Source organism: Carcharodon carcharias, chromosome 22, assembly GCF_017639515.1.
Source record: "Carcharodon carcharias isolate sCarCar2 chromosome 22, sCarCar2.pri, whole genome shotgun sequence".
Classification (NCBI taxonomy): domain Eukaryota; kingdom Metazoa; phylum Chordata; class Chondrichthyes; order Lamniformes; family Lamnidae; genus Carcharodon; species Carcharodon carcharias.
The window spans coordinates 12265339-12283923 of record NC_054488.1 but is presented as its reverse complement, the minus strand read 5'-3'; the positions used below and the strand labels follow the sequence as shown (position 1 = coordinate 12283923).

General features: G+C 44.2%; 1 protein-coding gene across 2 annotated transcripts in view; it reads left to right on the top strand.

Moving 5' to 3' along the window:
• LOC121293614 (dynein heavy chain 9, axonemal-like) overlaps positions 1 to 18585 on the top strand; it is a 530687-nt gene that overhangs the window by 9650 nt on the left and 502452 nt on the right. Inside the window, exons 2-6 of one of the 2 annotated variants that reach the window (XM_041216734.1) lie at positions 4228 to 4403; positions 6053 to 6211; positions 11343 to 11473; positions 13027 to 13238; positions 15471 to 15704. In XM_041216734.1, coding sequence (XP_041072668.1) covers positions 4228 to 4403; positions 6053 to 6211; positions 11343 to 11473; positions 13027 to 13238; positions 15471 to 15704 — 912 coding nt within the window. Of the gene's footprint in view, positions 1 to 4227; positions 4422 to 6052; positions 6212 to 11342; positions 11474 to 13026; positions 13239 to 15470; positions 15705 to 18585 lie in introns of both variants that reach the window. The other variant, XM_041216733.1, reaches the window with a different exon arrangement.

The following is an 18585-nucleotide window of genomic DNA, read 5'->3' as shown; positions in this document are numbered from 1 at the left end:
CCAGTAGCCGAGGAACTCCTTCCAGAGTCGTAAAGGGGTTTTCGCCCATCAAGAGGCACCACGGACATGATCTTCATTGCACGGCAAATTGAAGAAAAGTGCGAAGAACAGAACAGCCACTGTACAAGGCCTTTTTTGACCTCACAAAAACATTGGACTCTGTCAGCCGCAAAGGCTTATGCAGTGTCCGCCCCAAATTTGGCTTCCCTCAGAAATTTGTCACCATCCTTCGCCTACTCCACAATGGCATACAGGTCATGATCCTCATCAATGGATCCACCATAAACCCTATCTCAGTGAAACTAGGGTCAATCACAGTTGTATCATTGCACCAACTCCCTTCTCCATTTTCCTCATTGCAATACTGTACTTCACCTCCAGCAAATTACCCACAGGCATGGAGATAATCTACAGAACAGACAGGAAACTGTCCAGCCCATGGTACCTTCGATCCAAAACCAAATCCACTCCAACTTCAGTCATAGAGCTTCAGTATGCAGATGATGCTTGTGTGTGTATTCACTCAGAAACTGAATTCCAGGTCTCTGAAGCATATGAGAAAATGGGCCTTTCACTGAACACCTGGAAAACTAGGATCCTCTTCCCATCAACTCTCACAGATCCTGTAAAATATGGATTATTTTCTGTAACTTGGGAGCCTCCTCTCATTGACGGCAGACATAGATGACAAAATTCATCATTGCCTCCAATGTGGCAGCTTAGCTTTCGGCTGACTAAGGAAAAGAGTACTTGAGGACTTGGATCGCAGAGCCAAGACAGAGGCCGTAGTCCACCGGGCAGTAGTGATCCCCGTGCTCCTATATGCTTTGCAGTCTTGGACAACAGTCTTGCAGGCACCTCAAAGCACTGGAGAAGCACCACCAGTGGTGCCTTTGCAAGATCCTCCAAAGCCAGTGGGAGGAAAGGTGCTTCAACAGCAGTGACCTCTCCCAAACCAACTTGCCCAGCATTGAGGTACTAATCACTTAAAACCAGCTCTGCTGGGTGGGAGTCATTTGTGTGCCTGACACCAGACTTCCAAAATGACTGCTGTACTCAGAACTTGGTCACAGCAGAAGATTCCAGGAGGACTGCGGAAACGCTTTGGGGATGTCCTCAAAGCATCCCTGAAGAGGTCAAACATACCCGCCCACTTTGGTTTGTGACAGACCAAAATGGAGAAGGCTCATTCGGGAAGGCATCGAACACATCGAGAGACTTCGGGAACGTGCAAAGGTGAAGTCCAGGCATCGGAGGGTCCGACAAACCTCCAAACAACCCCATCTACTGAACCCTCCAAGCACCTCCTGCCCTGCATGTGGCAGAATCTGCAGATCGTGCCTTGGATTTATCAGCCATCTGAGAACCCATCGAACTGGAGTGGAAGCCTCAATCTTGAGGGACTGCTACATAAGGAAGAAGGATATGAATTCAAGTTGCTGTCATTGTTGGGAGAGTTTAAAACCAGCCAAAAAACTGGATGGCCGCCAGTTTACTTAGAGTTTTGTTGCTTGGTAAATTATGTACTCAGAGGGCATTTCCCTTAACTCCATACTTGATAAGGAACAAGGGATTTCTTGAACGCAGGAGTAAGGCTCAATTATGAATTGTATAGAGTGGGGTGCTTAGTGACAGGCTATACAGTGTGACCAGAATGACTATCGGTATGCATGCTCCTTACAACAAAAGGCTTGGTTACCTCTGTTTCCTGTTGCTAAGCAAATTCTCTCACAGTTACTGCCTCTTTGCAGCAATCATCACAAAAGGGTCAAAGACTTTGGTTGCAGTTAGCATAACACTATAGGTCTGAGACTGTGGAGTGCAAAGTGCGAGCATCAAATCTAGAGTAATATTATGGCTCTGAATCAAATGCTACCAATTAGGAGAATTTTCTTCTTAAGGGCAAAGTACTATAGACTTTTCCATTTCCTGAGACAGAAAAAAGTGGGAGCCATTTCCTGCTTTGTACTCTGTCCACTTCATGTTGCCATCATTAAGGCAAAATACTGCGGATGCTGGAAATCTGAAACAAAAACAAAAGATGATGGAAAAACTCAGCAGGTCTGACAGCATCTGTGGAGAGAAAGACAGAGTTAATGTTTCGAGTCCGCATGACTTCTTCAGAGCAAATCGGACTTGAAACTTTAACTCTGTTTCTCTCTCCACAGATGCTGTCAGACCTGCTGAGTTTTTCCAGCATTTTTGTTCCTGCTCCCATCACCTGCTATTGCAGGGATTCATCACCGCAATGGGCAGGAATGCTTGCAAATATTTTGGAAAATTTGTGAAACTTTTGGGAGGATTCCTGCACACTGCAGGACTCATTTTCCTGCAGCGGAGCTAAGCAGAGTAGAGGTGGGTGGGGGAGTTGGGGGGGGGGGTGTGGAGTTGGGTGCGACACAAAAGTACCAGTGGGACTGTGGGGAGAGAAGAGTGCCAGCATGAAATGGGGGAATGATGAAGAGTCCAGGGTGAGATAGGAGCTGAAGAAGGAAAAGAAGAGTCCCACTGGGAGCCTGGGGAGTGAGAAGTGTAGAGACTGCCTTTGAATTATAGTGATAGCCATATGAATGATTTTAAAGCAACTCGTAACTTACCATGGCGTTGCCCATTGTCATTTGATTAATATAATTTTGATTTGTAGGAGATTGCAGATATCAATTATGGTTTATTTGGACATTGCACCTCTTCCTAAGGTAATATTTTATGTAACAGAGAAAAGTCAGCGATTGATAAGCAACTGTTGATATTTCTAAATGTTGAAGATGATTCAAGGTGATGGTCATTTCTGTCTCCTTTTCTTGCTCACTTCCTTGTCACTAATATCCCCCCCTTTAATTATTTGATGTTCCTGAGGTTTACCTCTTCCACATCTTTCCCTCTTGTTGCCAAAATTTTCATTCCTGTTTTTATTTTTTATGTTAAAAGTTAATTAAATGAAACCACTGTTTTATTTAAAGATAACATCAGTCAGTAGCAGGAGGTGCAAAAAGGCTTTAGACTTTGGTTGGAGGTGGGTAAAAGCAGCCAGCAAAGGAATGGGGGTCACAATTAAATAGACCCCCCCCAGAGAACTGGGAGCCAACAATGGCAACACAACGCTGGAAACACTGAAAATGAACCAGCGAATACAAACGGTAACAGGCCTGAGGCTGGAGCGGGTTAGCAAACTTCAGGGCCATGGCCAGATCTGGGATAGAAGTAGGACCAGAGACACAGGGCGGTGGGAATATCACAGATATTCTCTCAAAATAGATTAAACATGTGTTAGCTATTATTGAATACAGCCAATACAATCATCTGTCTATATCTTCTTAGCCATATCAGTTAGACAAACCGAGGTGTTTTATCTACTGGTGGATTGAGAAGCTCTTTAGCTTCATCTGGCTGGACAGTTGGAACTGCTGGTGGGACAGGAACTTCTGAAGACTCATTATTCAGCGTTAATGGGAAATCCTATCAAAGTAACACCTGCCAGCACAAGGGAGAATCAGAATAGCCAACCGTTGACATTTTAAAGTTGCAGATCCCAATTGGAAATCTTCTCTATGGAATACATGGCTCATGTGCTGATTTATTAATACAGATAAGAATCAGGTTTCTCCAATTATTCTGAAAGAAATTAGAAAGGATCCACTGAATATTTACAACTCTTCCACTGTGCATGTGATGGCATGTTAGACACACCTGTAGTTCAGGTTTTCATCGATCCAGTTTACTTTCAATGCACCTGTGCCCCACAGACCTATTTTGTGTCAGGTTTTATGAAATAGTTGGTCACCTTTTGCAAGATTCCTGGATTTTCTGCTTGTACCAAGATGGTGCAGTTCCATTTTGATTTACTCTCCACTGCTAGTGAGAATTCCAGGTCTCGAGAGTAATCAGGAATTCCCATTTGTAGCACTTGGATGGAGCAGCTCAGAGCTGGAGCCAGCACACGTTGTATGGGACATCCTGAGGAGGTATAGCGCCTCTGTGAATTGAGAGAGGGTAAAGTGTTTGGAGCAGGAGAAAATTGTTGCTGTGAACTGGCCTGGGGAAGTTAGGGGAGAAAGTGTCTCTCTGAAAGGCAATGGAGTGACTGTTAGTTTAAGTGAAGCGATAATCTGATTGTTAAATATGAACAGTTCAAATGTACATTAGCCCTGTTTGGTATTTGGTGTTATGGCATAAGAGGGTGATTTACACGACTGTGAATTGATCAGATCTATCTGTCATTCTCCCTAGGTGGTTGTGCCGGTTTTAACCAACAGCAGGAATCACAACAGTTGGCCGCAAGTTGTGTCCCAGGATGTCATGCGGCATGTCCACAGCCTGAAGAGCAATGTCATTGTAGCCGTAGGTCAAGTGAAAGGCAAGACTCTGTTGCCTTTGCCAGTTGGAGCAGAGAGAGCTGCAGCTTTGTATAAATTGGGAAAAAAGTAAGAGCCAATTTTTTTTAAACTTCTCTTTCGCATGATAGCAGCCCCTGGGTGACTCCCTCCTCTTCTCATTGGGGAAGCCTTGCCCAGTCTGCTTATTCTGATCTGGCTGTTAGAGCAATCTCAACATATTGGACAAGTGGATTGCTTCGGCACATTATGTCCCTTCATTGGAAAATAAAATCAGGCAGGCATTCTCCCCTTCTCCAAACATGAGAGTCTCTCTCAATTCACAGAGACACTCTCCATACGCTCCTTACAGTTTCTAAGATGGGCTGCCAACTAGCTTTGAGCCTAAGGCTAATTTCACCTCCTACGGTCTCATTTACACAGCCTTTTGCTTTGGTATTTAAATTGGATACTACTACCAGAAAACTTTTTATCTGGAAGATACTATAAGTGAACAAATTATTTAACTATCTCCTTTCTTGGGAACACTCGTGCACACTGCAGTAGGATGAAGCAAAATAGATATGATTTATTTTAAATTGTGTGCCACCAGAGTCGCACTGACTTTGGGATGCATTGATTGGAAGTCAGGTGGTCAAGATAAAACTGGCTGGCCTCTTTTCAGTTGCCGTTTCTCACAGTTAGAGGCCAAGGGTGACCTGTTATCCTGATATGAGACCCCCTGAGACCAAAGAGAAGTAGAAGGAAAACAAAATTAGTGGGTAGCATGCCTCGGAACAAAGTTGCCTACTGTAAGATATCAGGTAGACATTTAGGATAGGATTTTCTACACTGACTGGTGCAGTCAGGAGTGGGAAATGAATCCAGCAGATTTTTTTTTCTATTCATTCACAGGATGTGGGTGTCACTGACTAGGCCCATCCCTAATTGCCCTTGTTTAGAGGGCATTTAAGAGCCAACATGGATCTGGAGTCACATGCAGGCCAGACCAGATAAGGACAGCACATTTTCTTCCCTAAAGGGACATAAGTGAACCCGATGGGCTTTTTACAACAATCAACAGTGGTCATCATTAGACTTTTAATTCCAGATTTATTAGTTTGAATTCAAATTCTAACATTTGCCACAGCACGATTTGAACCCAGGTCCCTTGAGCATTACCCTGGGTCTCTGGGTTACTAGTCCAGCAACAATACCACTATGCCATCACCTCCCCACGGATTGCCTAGAGTAGGTTGCTATTTCTAGAATTTTCCAAAGGATGTGACGGTCAATGTCAGCAAACAATAGAGTAATGATGGAAATAAGCTATCTTGTCAGATGTGCAGTTCCATTTCTGGTCAGGTCTGGAATTCAGCTTTATTAGGCACAGCTGGGCTGGGGTGGGAGATCGCTAATGGTGCGAGAGGCTGGAGTGGTTAATTATTAAGGGACTGCAGAACCATTTTCAAAATGTTCCACAAAACAGTCGTGAGTCACTAAGTTTTCTCCCCTACCATCCCAAAACAGTAGTATAAATATTACTGGAAGCCTCAAACAAAGGTTTGAACAAGCCTGAAAATGATCATATTCTCTGCAGCTAGAAACTGGACAAAGAAGCAGACGAAAAGAGCACCCCATGTTTAATCTGACAGGATTCCTGCCAGATCAAAAAATCCATTCCTCAGATTTAAATAACAGGTCAATATTATATTTAATGCATTTCTCTGATCGCCTTGCAGTGGTGAAATCCTGGACAAAGCAGTTGTGCACACTATTGAATCTGTTATAATTGATTGGAGCCACCAGATCAGTGAGGTGCTAAACAGAGACTCCTCTGAACCTCTGCTCAAAGGCGACAATCCCAATCCGAATGTGGAGCTGGAGTTCTGGAAAAACAGGTAATAGTGCCTCAAAAGTTATACCATCATGGCTTCTTTAGAAATACAGTTACAAAAGGTTGCTATTAACATTTATCTGTTTATTTTGCTATATTTTTAAAATGGGTATTAGCTTTGCAGGGAAGTGTTTGGCAACTATCTTTCCTTGTTCACAAAGATAACACAATCAAGTCGAAATACATTGTTTTATTCATTCATTCTTGGGCTGTCCGCATCGCTGGCAAGGCCAGCGTTTATTGCCCATCTTTAATTGCCCTTCAGAAGGTGGTAGTGAGCCACCTTCTTGAATGCAGCTGAGGGGCTTGCCAGGCCATTTCAGAATCAACCACATTGCCGTGGGTCTCAAGTGAAGTACATACTAGACCAGATAAGGGTAGCAGGTTCCTTTCCCTAAAATACATAAGTGAACCAGATGAGCTTTGCAAAAAGTCAGTCGTTCTGTGGGTGCCATTATTGACAATTAGCTTTGCAGCCTACATTCTTTCAAATAACTGGCAGGATTTGACTCATGTCTCTGGATCTTTAGTCCGGGTCTCTGAATTACTCGCACCGTAAAATAACCCTTATGCTAGATTGCTCCGGTAATCATTGAGATGTATAACCCTTTTGCTTCCCGACAAATGTAAGTTTGCAATTTTTTTCTCGCAAAGATAGTGCCCCAAGCTCCTCCCCCATTAGCAACCAGCTTATCCAGTCAGAAACTGAGGGACATAATTAGTAAGGACCCAGTTCGATTGCTAAGCTTTGCTGCATTGATTTCAGCTAGAGCAGCAAATTAAAATCTGTTCAGTGATAAAAACAAAAAAACTGCGGATGCTGGAAATCCAAAACAAAAACAGAATTACCTGGAAAAACTCAGCAGGTCTGGCAGCATCGGCGGAGAAGAAAAGAGTTGACGTTTCGAGTCCTCATGACCCTTCGACAGAACTTGAGTTCGAGTCCAAGAAAGAGTTGAAATATAAGCTGGTTTAAGGTGTGTGTGTGGGGGGCGGAGAAATAGAGAGAGAGAGAGAGGTGGGGGGGGGGTGGTGTGGTTGTAGGGACAAACAAGCAGTGATAGAAGCAGATCATCAAAAGATGTCAACGACAATAGTACAATAGAACACATAGGTGTTAAAGTTAAAATTGGTGATATTATCGAAACGAATGTGCTAATTAAGAATGGATGGTAGGGCACTCAAGGTATAGCTTTAGTGGGTTTTTTTTTAAATAATGGAAATAGGTGGGAAAAGGAAAATCTTTATAATTTATTGGAAAAAAAAGGAAGGGGGAAACAGAAATGGGGTGGGGATGGGGGAGGGAGCTCACGACCTAAAGTTGTTGAATCCAATAATCAGTCCGGAAGGCTGTAGAGTCCCTAGTCGGAAGATGAGGTGTTGTTCCTCCAGTTTGCGTTGGGCTTCACTGGAACAATGCAGCAAGCCAAGGACAGACATGTGGGCAAGAGAGCAGGGTGGAGTGTTAAAATGGCAAGCGACAGGGAGGTTTGGGTCATTCTTGCGGACAGACCTCAGGTGTTCTGCAAAGCGGTCGCCCAGTTTACGTTTGGTCTCTCCAATGTAGAGGAGACTCCGGGACACCCTGGTCCACTCCTCCATCACCCCCTACTCCTCAACCCCCTCCTATGGCACCACCCCATGCCCACGCAAAAGATGCAACACCTGCCCCTTCACTTCCTCTCTCCTCACCGTCCAAGGACCCAAACACTCCTTTCAAGTGAAGCAGCATTTCACTTGCATTTCCCCCAACTTAGTCTACTGCATTCGTTGCTCCCAATGTGGTCTCCTCTACATTGGAGAGACCAAACGTAAACTGGGCGACCGCTTTGCAGAACACCTGCGGTCTGTCCGCAAGAATGACCCAAACCTCCCTGTCGCTTGCCATTTTAACACTCCACCCTGCTCTCTTGCCCACATGTCTTTCCTTGGCTTGCTGCATTGTTCCAGTGAAGCCCAACGCAAATTGGAGGAACAACACCTCATCTTCCGACTAGGGCCTTTACAGCCTTCCGGACTGATTATTGAATTCAACAACTTTAGGTCGTGAGCTCCCTCCCCCATCCCCACCCCATTTCTGTTTCCCCCTTCCTTTTTTTTCCAATAAATTATAAAGATTTTCCTTTTCCCACCTATTTCCATTATTTAAAAAAAAACCCCACTAGAGCTATACCTTGAGTGCCCTACCATCCATTCCTAATTAGCACATTTGTTTAGATAATATCACCAACTTTAACTTTAACACCTATGTGTTCTATTGTACTATTGTCGTTGACATCTTTTGATGATCTGCTTCTATCACTGCTTGTTTGTCCCTACAACCACACCCCCCCCCCTCCACCTCTCTCTCTCTCTATCCCTCCGCCTCCCACACACACACCTTAAACCAGCTTATATTTCAACTCTTTCTTGGACTCGAACTCAAGTTCTGTCGAAGGGTCATGAGGACTCGAAACGTCAACTCTTTTCTTCTCAGCTGATGCTGCCAGACCTGCTGAGTTTTTCCAGGTAATTCTGTTTTTGTTCTGTTCAGTGATCTCAGTTCCCATTGTTTGGGAAAGGGATACCAGTCTCGGTATCTGCTACTGATTGCTAGCCAATATTCTGCACCCGAGTGTGTGAAGAGTTGATGTGCTCATTAGATTACTGTGTTTTTTTTTGTATTTACTGACTTCCCGGCACATATCTTTGTTTCTGCACATTAAAATCAGTTCTGCTGTGATAGCATTAGATTATTCTGGATAGCTGATAGTTTCTTCCCAATAGTTCCTTATTAATAAGGGAGAACCACACACAAAGAGGTGATTGAAAACCTTTGCCATAAAATGTATGATTTGGACTTTCATGTAGATAACTATGGCATACAAACCTGTGAGTTTGAAAAATAAAGGAGACTTCAAGATTGTTAAATATAACCTGAACATTGCATTCATTGTAAAATCTAAATATTGTGTTTGTGATATTTTACTTGTGTTGGCAAACCAAAATAAAAAACTGAAAGTAGACTTTAGTTTAATTTACTGTATTTAGTTTGACCATCCATGAGATCCCAATGTCATGAATAACAAAAAATTTAACCTGGCATCGATTTACTGTACATGCTTTGCAATGAAGATTTACACATTTAAAAATGTTATGATATGGCTGACCAAATCCACAAGGGAAACTTGGCCACGTTATCACAACAGTTTTGCAATTTGTATTTATTATGAGAAGGCTTGTGCACTGAATTCAAAAGGAATGAGTTCACTAAAACCTTTTAGAGATTTTAAAGATTGCATTAAAACATTTATTAACAAAAGAAGAAAAAACTTAAAAACTTAAAAACTCTTAAGATTACAGTTACACAGTTATAACAAGTCATCCAGCAATAGTACCACAAGCACCAACTGGACAATGGACTTTCAAAGGCTATTAACACAACTTTGGTTACTGGAGCAGCAAACTTCTGTAGGGTGGCTAGAGGCTTTTTCCCCCAAGTTTGTTTCATAGTCACCTTTCAGGATCTCACACGGCTACACCTCACACAGCCATCCATTCTTCTTTAAACCCCATTGTTTCCACTTTGTCTGTAGAAGTTACTTTTCCCAGAATATAAAATCTTTTACGTTCTCATTATGGTCAGCACTTATGGGAAAAATCAATGTAATAACCTTTCATTATTTATCTTGCCAGTTGTAAACATTTCCAATGTCCCTTTGAAAATCAAAACTTCTCCACTTATCTGAAAATGCAAATTTCATGCACATCGTATCTGCTAATCTCACCCTATCTTTACTCATCTCAGTTTCAAATGCCTGTTTTACACCTCACTTCTTTGATAATTTAAACCTTGCAGCCTAACTGCCTCTAGTTTAGTTAAATTAGCTAACTCACAGACGCTATACACACACACACACACACACACACACACACATATAGACAGACATAAGCTTGCTTTACACTATCCCACAGTAATACTAGGAAAAATATAATAGTTCCTTGACAAAGCGTTTTTCTCTCTTCTGATTTCCCTGTGCCAAATATCATCCGATATGCTGCCCTTAATCATTGGCATTGGCCTTCTGGACTAGGAGGGTCATGCTTGACCTTTACTGGGCATCCCTGTCCAGTGGCATGGGAAAGAACAGCAACTTGGTGGTGTAGGGGATTGCATGTCTCAAGACTGCTATGTAATGTTAATCTGATTCCACACAAGATCCATTTAGTCAGTGATATCAGAAAGAAAAGGCTTTTCACCCTAAAACTTACCTGAAGTTCTACGCTCATACTCTTTTCCATCCATAGGGAAGCTCCAATGTGTTATTTAGTGTCAACTCCTCATAGCCTGTCAGGTTAGTGATGTACTACATGAAGCATCATGGCGAGGAGCTGCCCCTTGTCATTCTGTAATGGGGGAAACTTACCATCCTCCACCATCTTGCTGCTGATTAATTTCGGGTGTGTTAATTTCTGCCTGCGGCAGTACTTCCCAAAGAGAAATGAATGAATTTGAACATTTGTGAGAAACGAAAAGCCCTCTCTTTCTCTCAGTAGTTGTGAGTGATGAAATGAGCAGTGAATGTTCCCTAAAGGGAAGCTCTGCCCTATTGTCATTCTGTATTGGCCAGGTAGTCGGATTGATAAAACGATTTTAGCTCTTCCAGAGTAGTGGAGTGAAAGCCATGGTTCTGCTCCCTCTCAAGACATCTGCTGGAGACTGTGCTTACATTGTGACTGGAGAATTCCTGACTGACATGATGCCACCTGCAGTCAAAAACCTTGTTGACACCCAATCAAAAATTATGCAAGCACACCCCAGCACAGAGCCAACACTGCTTAGGATGGAGGCGAGAACATTACTGGGAAAAGGCATAATGTAATAAATGACATAAATGTCATAAAAGTCCTCTAGAAAACGAATGCAAGGAGAAACCTATCGATGATGTGAAATTAATTCCGAGTCTTTGCTACAGTTACTTGAAATTCATTGTGTTCATTTCCATGAATTCTGAAGCTAGGTGAGTAGTTATCCATAGGGTGCACGAGAGGTGTTTTCTACTAGTATTGCCAGAGCTGTATTGTCAACGTAATGTTTTGCTAATGCATTTACTAATGATTTTTTTTTTTTGCTTGATGATTTCTTCTTGCCTCAGGTGCACCAACCTGGAATGCATTTGTGATCAACTCAGGTCGAGAAAGGTGCAATTGATGGTGGAGCTGCTGGAGAGGATGGAGAGCAGCTACTTCCCAGTGTTCAAAACCATATTCAGTGATGTTGTTGCAGGTTAGGCCTCAGGCACAGTAGATAATTAAAGAAAGTTCCTCCGAACTCCCAGGTTGTGTTGCTACACTGCAAATGAATCTTTTATTTTCAATATTGTGTATACATTATTATATTGACTCGCAATTTCACTTTTCTCAGTCACTTTAGTTGCGATGTACACAAAGATGAGATATGAATTGTATGCCGGGTAGATATTGATTTACAAAACTGTAGCCCTGAGGTAGAAACAAAATGCTGGAAACACTCAGCAGGTCAGGCTACATCTGTGGAGAGAGAAGCAGCGTTAACGTTTCAGGTTAATGATCTTTCATCAGTTCTGCCGTCAACCTGAAACATTGGACAGGATCTTTAGACCCCAAAAGGGGGCGAGTGTGAAGGCTTCGTACCATTGGCTCGTGTGACGGTTTGCCGGCACCATTCCACCCCATGGACGTTTTGAGGTTGGCCTCGAGGCCACCCTGCCCCCTCCCCACTGAGACGCCAGGGACTAGGGGCTTCCTGGAGGTGACCGCTTGGCTGTTAGCAGACCGGGGAGGCTTCGAGGCCCTCCCTGTTTGCCCAGTCACGGGCCAGCCTGTGGAGTGGATCCCCATCCAAAATGTTGGCCCACCTGCTGAAGGCACGTTTAAATTTTAACATTTAAAAAGTTGAAGAGAGGGCGGCTCAAAATGGGGGCGCCCTCTCTCTCATTTAGCTGGTCGGCAGACTACTCCAGGGCCCTAATCCAAAGGGCAATGTCCTGCCCATTAACTCTGTTTATCTCTGCATAGATGCAACCTTGACCTGCTGAGTGTGTCCAGTGTCCTCCGATTTTATTTCAGATTTACACCATCTGCAGTATTTTCTTTTTGTTTCACAGCTATTTTATGAATGGTGCACATATTTAACATATGCGTATGGGTTATATATGGGTAGAATGTGTTCCGGAACAAAAATATTAACCTGGCTATAAGTAACAAGCTGTGACCATCGCATGATCCATCAATTTGTTCATCTATTTGCTTTCCTCCTTTATTCCTCTGTACATAACTCACAACTCTGGGATTTGCAAATGTTTTCTCAGTTGACGCAGCACTGCAGTAGTAGCAAAACCTTTCCATTAAGGTTCGAAGCCCTGTTGTTCTAATGAAGCGATATCACAATTGCTGTGAATGCCGAGATAGCCCTGCCTTGAAGCCTTCTCCTATCTTGCACTTGGTCTGCAGCAAGACAAAGGTAAAGAAATACCGATATTACCACCAGCAAGCATCTGGAGCGATGCTGGTTGAACTGGTCTCTGGACACGGAGACGTCCTGCTGTGTCCATGAACGCCCCCCATGCCCTGAAACCCAGTTAAATTTCACTGCCCTACCTTTTCCCCCTGTAGGAGGCCTCTACCCTGGGTGGAAGGATGGCAGGTTGTCATATCCCATGTTAAATTGCTAAATACTTGAAGGTTGGTAAACTGGAAAACCCCAGCATAAAACTGCTAAACTGTCACCTGTAATAAAGCCGTGTATGCTTGAAGAGGTTTTATTTGTCTAATTTGGGTTATTTTATTATCTATTGCCAGCTCTGACTGAGGCGAGGGATATCAATCTGCACTTGAAGCCACTCCAGCGCTATTTCGAGGACATTGAGAATGTGGAGTTTAATGAGGTGAAACCCCTGATTAGCTGCCTCATGCACTTGGTGTGCCTGATCTGGACTAGATCCAAGTACTACAACACTCCGGCACGTATCATAGTCCTTCTGCAGGAGAGCTGCAACCTCCTCATTCAGCAGGTACAGTGTTTGAAACTGTTGTGTGAAGTACGAGTGAAAACTCTTTACCCTGTAACCCTTCCGTTTTCAATGACTCCTGACCTTATCCTCTTTGATCCATGTGGGCTTAGTTATTATGGCCCTGAGAAATTGTATCGGTGGCAGCACACTTCCCTATTCGTTAGGGTTTTTCTTCCGGTTCCCTCCCCTCCTTCCCTAAAAGGTGTAACTTATAACGGGGTGGGGGGACTAATGTTGGCAGCCCTCCAGTATATTACCTAATGGGCTAAATGCACATTGCAGTTGTCCTCCATCTGAAAGCTGAGGCTCAATCAACAGAAAAGCAGAGGCCAGAATTTTCCCTGAATTGTACTAAGGGCGGCGGCGAGTGTGAAAAATGATGTTTTTCCCACCAGCTGCGAGTAGGGTTTTTGCACTGTATTGTTTGCTTCCTGCCTCATTAATTATGCAACCATAGGAAACATGCCATATTGCTGCTGGGCGGCCTCTGAATTTCCCGCTGTGCCGTTATCTTACCGTTTCCTCAATCCGGGCACCATATCTAAACTGCAGCCGCGCGCTCAGTTCTCAATGCTTGCAGCCCAGGACTGCTCCAGTGAAGACATGGGCCCCGAAATCTAAGAAGAGTTCAACGACCCATCACTGGAATGCCTTTCTGGAGGCCTGTCGTGATGTCCTCTATCCCTGCTCTGGTTGCAGGAGGTCCAGCAATCTCATCGCTCCGGCTTGGGAGGCGGTGGCAAAGCTGCACAGAATAGGTTGGCCCTCCAGTGCAGAAAGAGAATGCATGATCTCATCCGTGCTGCCAGGGTAATTCAACCATCTCATCCCTCTAAACTCACGCACTCACAAGCCCATCACACATCCACTGGCACCTCCCTCGCTGCCAGCTCAAGGGACATCACCCCTCACTCTCTCAAACACACACACCCTCACATCTCCATCTGGCCTTACCATCTTGAGGCCACTTGCACAGACACACCCTGGGATACCCCTCTTCCCCAGTACAGCCCTAGCCCTGCAGCCTCTTCTCTTGCCTAAGGCCGCTTCTCTGCCTTCCCCAAAGCCAGCCCTCGCCCTGCTGCCGTTGAAAAGCCACCTCCGCCTTACCGTTGGTCTGGTAAGTAGAGACTTGCCCACGAGCCCCCCCTAAAAGCGACATGGTGCTACCTGCGAAGCCTGGCGCTGATGACCACGAATCATCTGAAGCAAGGTAGGCAAACAAACCTCAAAATCCCGAGCGAAGTGCAGGTTGCCAGGCGCATGTCGCTTATGTAGAGCTGCGAAAGACGCTGACTTGTCCGGATGATCCATTGTGGTGGGGAGTGGGGGAGGGGGGGTTGCGGGGGGTTGGGGGGGGGGTTGTGTGGAGCTGAATCTGGTGAGCAGGACTTATAATGAGATCCTAATGTATTGAAATTAGCTTCCTGACCTTGGCAGCAGGGCAAAACCTGGTCCACCATTGACGGGTGGAGCGGACCATCGTAAACCTGTTTTATGACGACGTGAAACCGATTTTCGCGATCTCCTGATATTTTCTGCTTCCGCCCGCTATGATTTCCGCTGCAAATGGGAGCGGAATATTCTGGTGAGAGTACTTGGCCATTATAACGTTGCTGTTGTGAGAATTTGCTGTGTGCACATTGGCTGCTGAGTTTCCTGCATTACAACAGTGACTATGCACCTCCAAAATTACATTACTAGCTGTAAAGTGCTTTGGGATGTCCTGAGGTCATGAAAGGTGTTAGTTAAATACGTCTTTCTTTCTGGTGAAAAGCAAGAATGCTTAAATGAGACTATTAATAATGTATTGTGAGTAATTTAATATTTACGCAACATTGCCAAGTTACCAGCTTGTTGTTTAGCTCAGCATGGTATTCATGCTTGGCTGTGTGCCCACAGTTTTGTACAGTATCTTGTCAGTGCCCTTGCAGTAGCTTGGTATCATCTGAGTCTTATACTTCCCTCTGGTTGTTTCCTTCTCTTTGGTACACGTGGCTGCACAGCCTTCAGTGAACACTGCTGGGGTTGGCAACTGAGCCATGTGCGGACTGAACCACCGGTTTTCATGCCATGAAGTTGAGCATTAGTGCCGCAATGCACCACATCCCCACAGCCTCCGCCCATTCAGCCCATGAGTCAAAATCACGTTGAATTCTATAATTGTCTGCATCATTCTCGAGAGCTCCTCCTGCCTCATCATCGTATTTGTCCCATTTTTGCATGTTGCAGTCTCGTGCTTATCTCAACCCAGAAGACATCCTGAAAGGTGAAGTAGAGGAAAGCTTGAGCAAGTTACGGGACTCTGTTGACACCCTGTGCCTTTTCAAGCAAGTTTTTGAGGAAAAAAGAGGAAATCTGCAGAGGTACTCCAAGGAAGGTGAAAGCGTGAAAGAGTGGGACTTTAATTCTCTCCTGATCTTTGCCCGAATGAATGGCTACCTCAACAGACTTGAGCAGATTGAGGTAGGGCTTTACTGCTATTGGCAATGATATGCATTTAAACCCAGTATGAAAATGAATCTTGCAAATATATTTTTCATTTCGGAAGCCGCCTTTGTCAAAGTGGAACTGATGCCTAGGTACATGTGAAGTTTCAGGTTGTCCATTTTAGACCCCACTGTTTAAATTTGCTGCTCCAGGTAGATTGATAATCTGAATCTGACTCTAATAAATGGTTCTGAGACAGAATCCAAAACTACTATCACTTCTTTCCTCCTTCACCTTATTACATTCACCGAGGCATTTTTTTTAGCACAGCTAAAAGGGCAAATTTTCCGCTTCCGCCCGCGACGATGCCCTCTGGTGGCGGGACTGGAAAATCCCGACCTAAAACTCCAAACATGCCTCTCAGAATTATCATAATACAAAGAAATAAAAGGCAAACAGGGACAATGATGCAGAGAGGTGTTTACTGCAGAACATGAAAAATTTGGAAGCCAGCAATTAGGGAGATACAGGAAAACATTGGAATGGAACATCAGTCTACAGAACCACATGCCTTGACAATTATTTTAAATTCTGAAAATCCTGTAATATTTCTCCATGCCCATTGAAAGTAATTGGATAAAACGCCAGAATATCAATGTAATTTTAGAACATCTATTATTCCAATCCAATGAATTGTAACTCACAGATATTCCAATGCTTCCAACGGCATAGGAGCCATTGTTTCCTGTTGAGTGTTTGGTCATCTCTTCCTACATTTATCCCTGAAAGTTCCAGCCACATTTCTAATAGGAAGATTTGTACTCCTGAGACATTCCATAATCAGTGTTAATAGGGATAACGCCCCTTACTGGTGTAAATCAGTTTCTGTTTACTGCCATTGTTGAACGTCAAAGCCATGGTATTCTTAATTCCTTTAGACACATTTCAAGTTAGGGATCAATTCACTGAGAGTGTACATCCCCTAATATGCAATTATTATCCATGTCTTTTCTGAAGAATTCAATCAAAACATTTACTGCTTTTAATATTCTGGTAGAAGAGGGAAATTCAGAATCTTGGGTCATGCTTGAAGCTTATTCATTTTTATTCATAACAAAAATAAAAATACCTGGAAAAACTCAGCAGGTCTGACAGCATTTGCGGAGAGGAACATGGTTAACATTTCGAGTCCGTATGACTCTTCAACAGAACTGAAGAAAATAGAAAAGGGGTGAAATATAAGCTGGTTTAAGGGGGGGGGGTGGGACAAGTAGAGCTGGATAGAGGGCCAATGATAGGTGGAGATAACCAAAAGATGTCATAGACAAAAGGACAAAGAGGTGTTGAAGGTGGTGATATTATCTAAGGAATGTGCTGTAGGTGACATTAAGGGTAGAAAGCAGGATGAGCAAGGTACAGATAGCCCTAGTGGGGGTGGGGTGGGGGGAAGGGATCGAAATAGGTCAAAAGGTAGAGATAAAACAATGGATGGAAATACATTTAAAAATAATGGAAATAGGTGGGAAAAGAAAAATCTATTTAAATTATTGGAAAAAAAGGGGAATCGGAAAGGGGGTGGGGAGGGAGGCGAGAGTTCATGATCTAAAATTATTGAACTCAATATTCAGTCCGGAAGGCTGTAAAGTGCCTAGTTGGAAGATGAGGTGCTGTTCCTCCAGTTTGCGTTGAGCTTCACTGGAACATTGCAGCAGGCCAAGGACGGACATGTGGGCATGACATCAGGGTGATGTGTTGAAATGGAAAGCGACAGGGAGGTCTGGGTCATGCTTGCGGACAGATTGAAGGTGTTCTGCAAAGCGGTCAGGCAGTCTGCGTTTGGTCTTCCTATTGTAGAGGAAACCGCATTGGGAGTAGCGAATGCAATAGACTAAATTGAGGGAAGTGCAAATGAAATGCTGCTTCACTTGAAAGGAGTGTTTGGGCCCTTGGATGGTGAGGAGAGGGGAATTGAAGGGGCAAGTGTTGCACCTTCTGCGGTTGCATAGGGAGGTGCTGTGGGAGGGGGTTGAGGTGTAGGGGGTGATGGAGGAGTGGACCAGCGTGTCCCGAAGGGAATGATCCCTATGGAATGCCGCCAGGGGGTGTGAAGAGAAGATGTGTTTGGTGGTGGCATCATGCTGGAGTTGGCGGAAATGGCGGAGGATGATCCTTTGAATACGGAGGCTGGTTGGGTGATAAGTGAGGACAAGGGAGACCCTATCATGGTTCTGGGAAGGAGAGGAAGGTGTGACGATAGATGCGCGGGAGATGGGCCGGACATGGTTGAGGGCCCTGTCAACCACCGTGGGTGGAAAACCTCGGTTAGGGAAGAAGGAAGACATGTCAGAGGGACTGTTTTTGAAAGTGGCATCATCAGAACAGATGCGACGGAACTGAAGGAATTGAATGAATGGGATGGAGTCCTTACAGGAAGCGGGGTGTGAGGAGCTGTAATCGAGGTAACTGTGGGAGTTGGTAGGCTTGCAAAGAATATTGGTGAACAGTCTATCACAAGAAATTGAGACAAAGAGGTCAAGGAAGGGAAAGGAAGTGTCAGAGATGGACCATGTGAAAATGATGGAGGGGTGGAAATTGGAAGCAAAATTAATAAATTTTTCCAGGTCCAGACGAGAGCATGAAGCAGCACCGAAGCAGTCATCGATGTACCGGAGAAAAATTTGTGGGAGAGGACTGGAGTAGGACTAGAACAAGGAATGTTCCTCATACCCCATAAAGAGACAGGCATAACTGGGGCCCATGAGGGTACCCATAGCCACACCTTTTATTTGGAGGAAGTGAGAGGAGTTTAAGGAGAAATTGTTCAGTGAGAGAACAAGTTCAGCCAGACGGAGGAGAGTAGTGGTGGATGGGGATTGTCCGGACCTCTGTTTGAGGAAGAAGCTGAGAGCCATCAGAC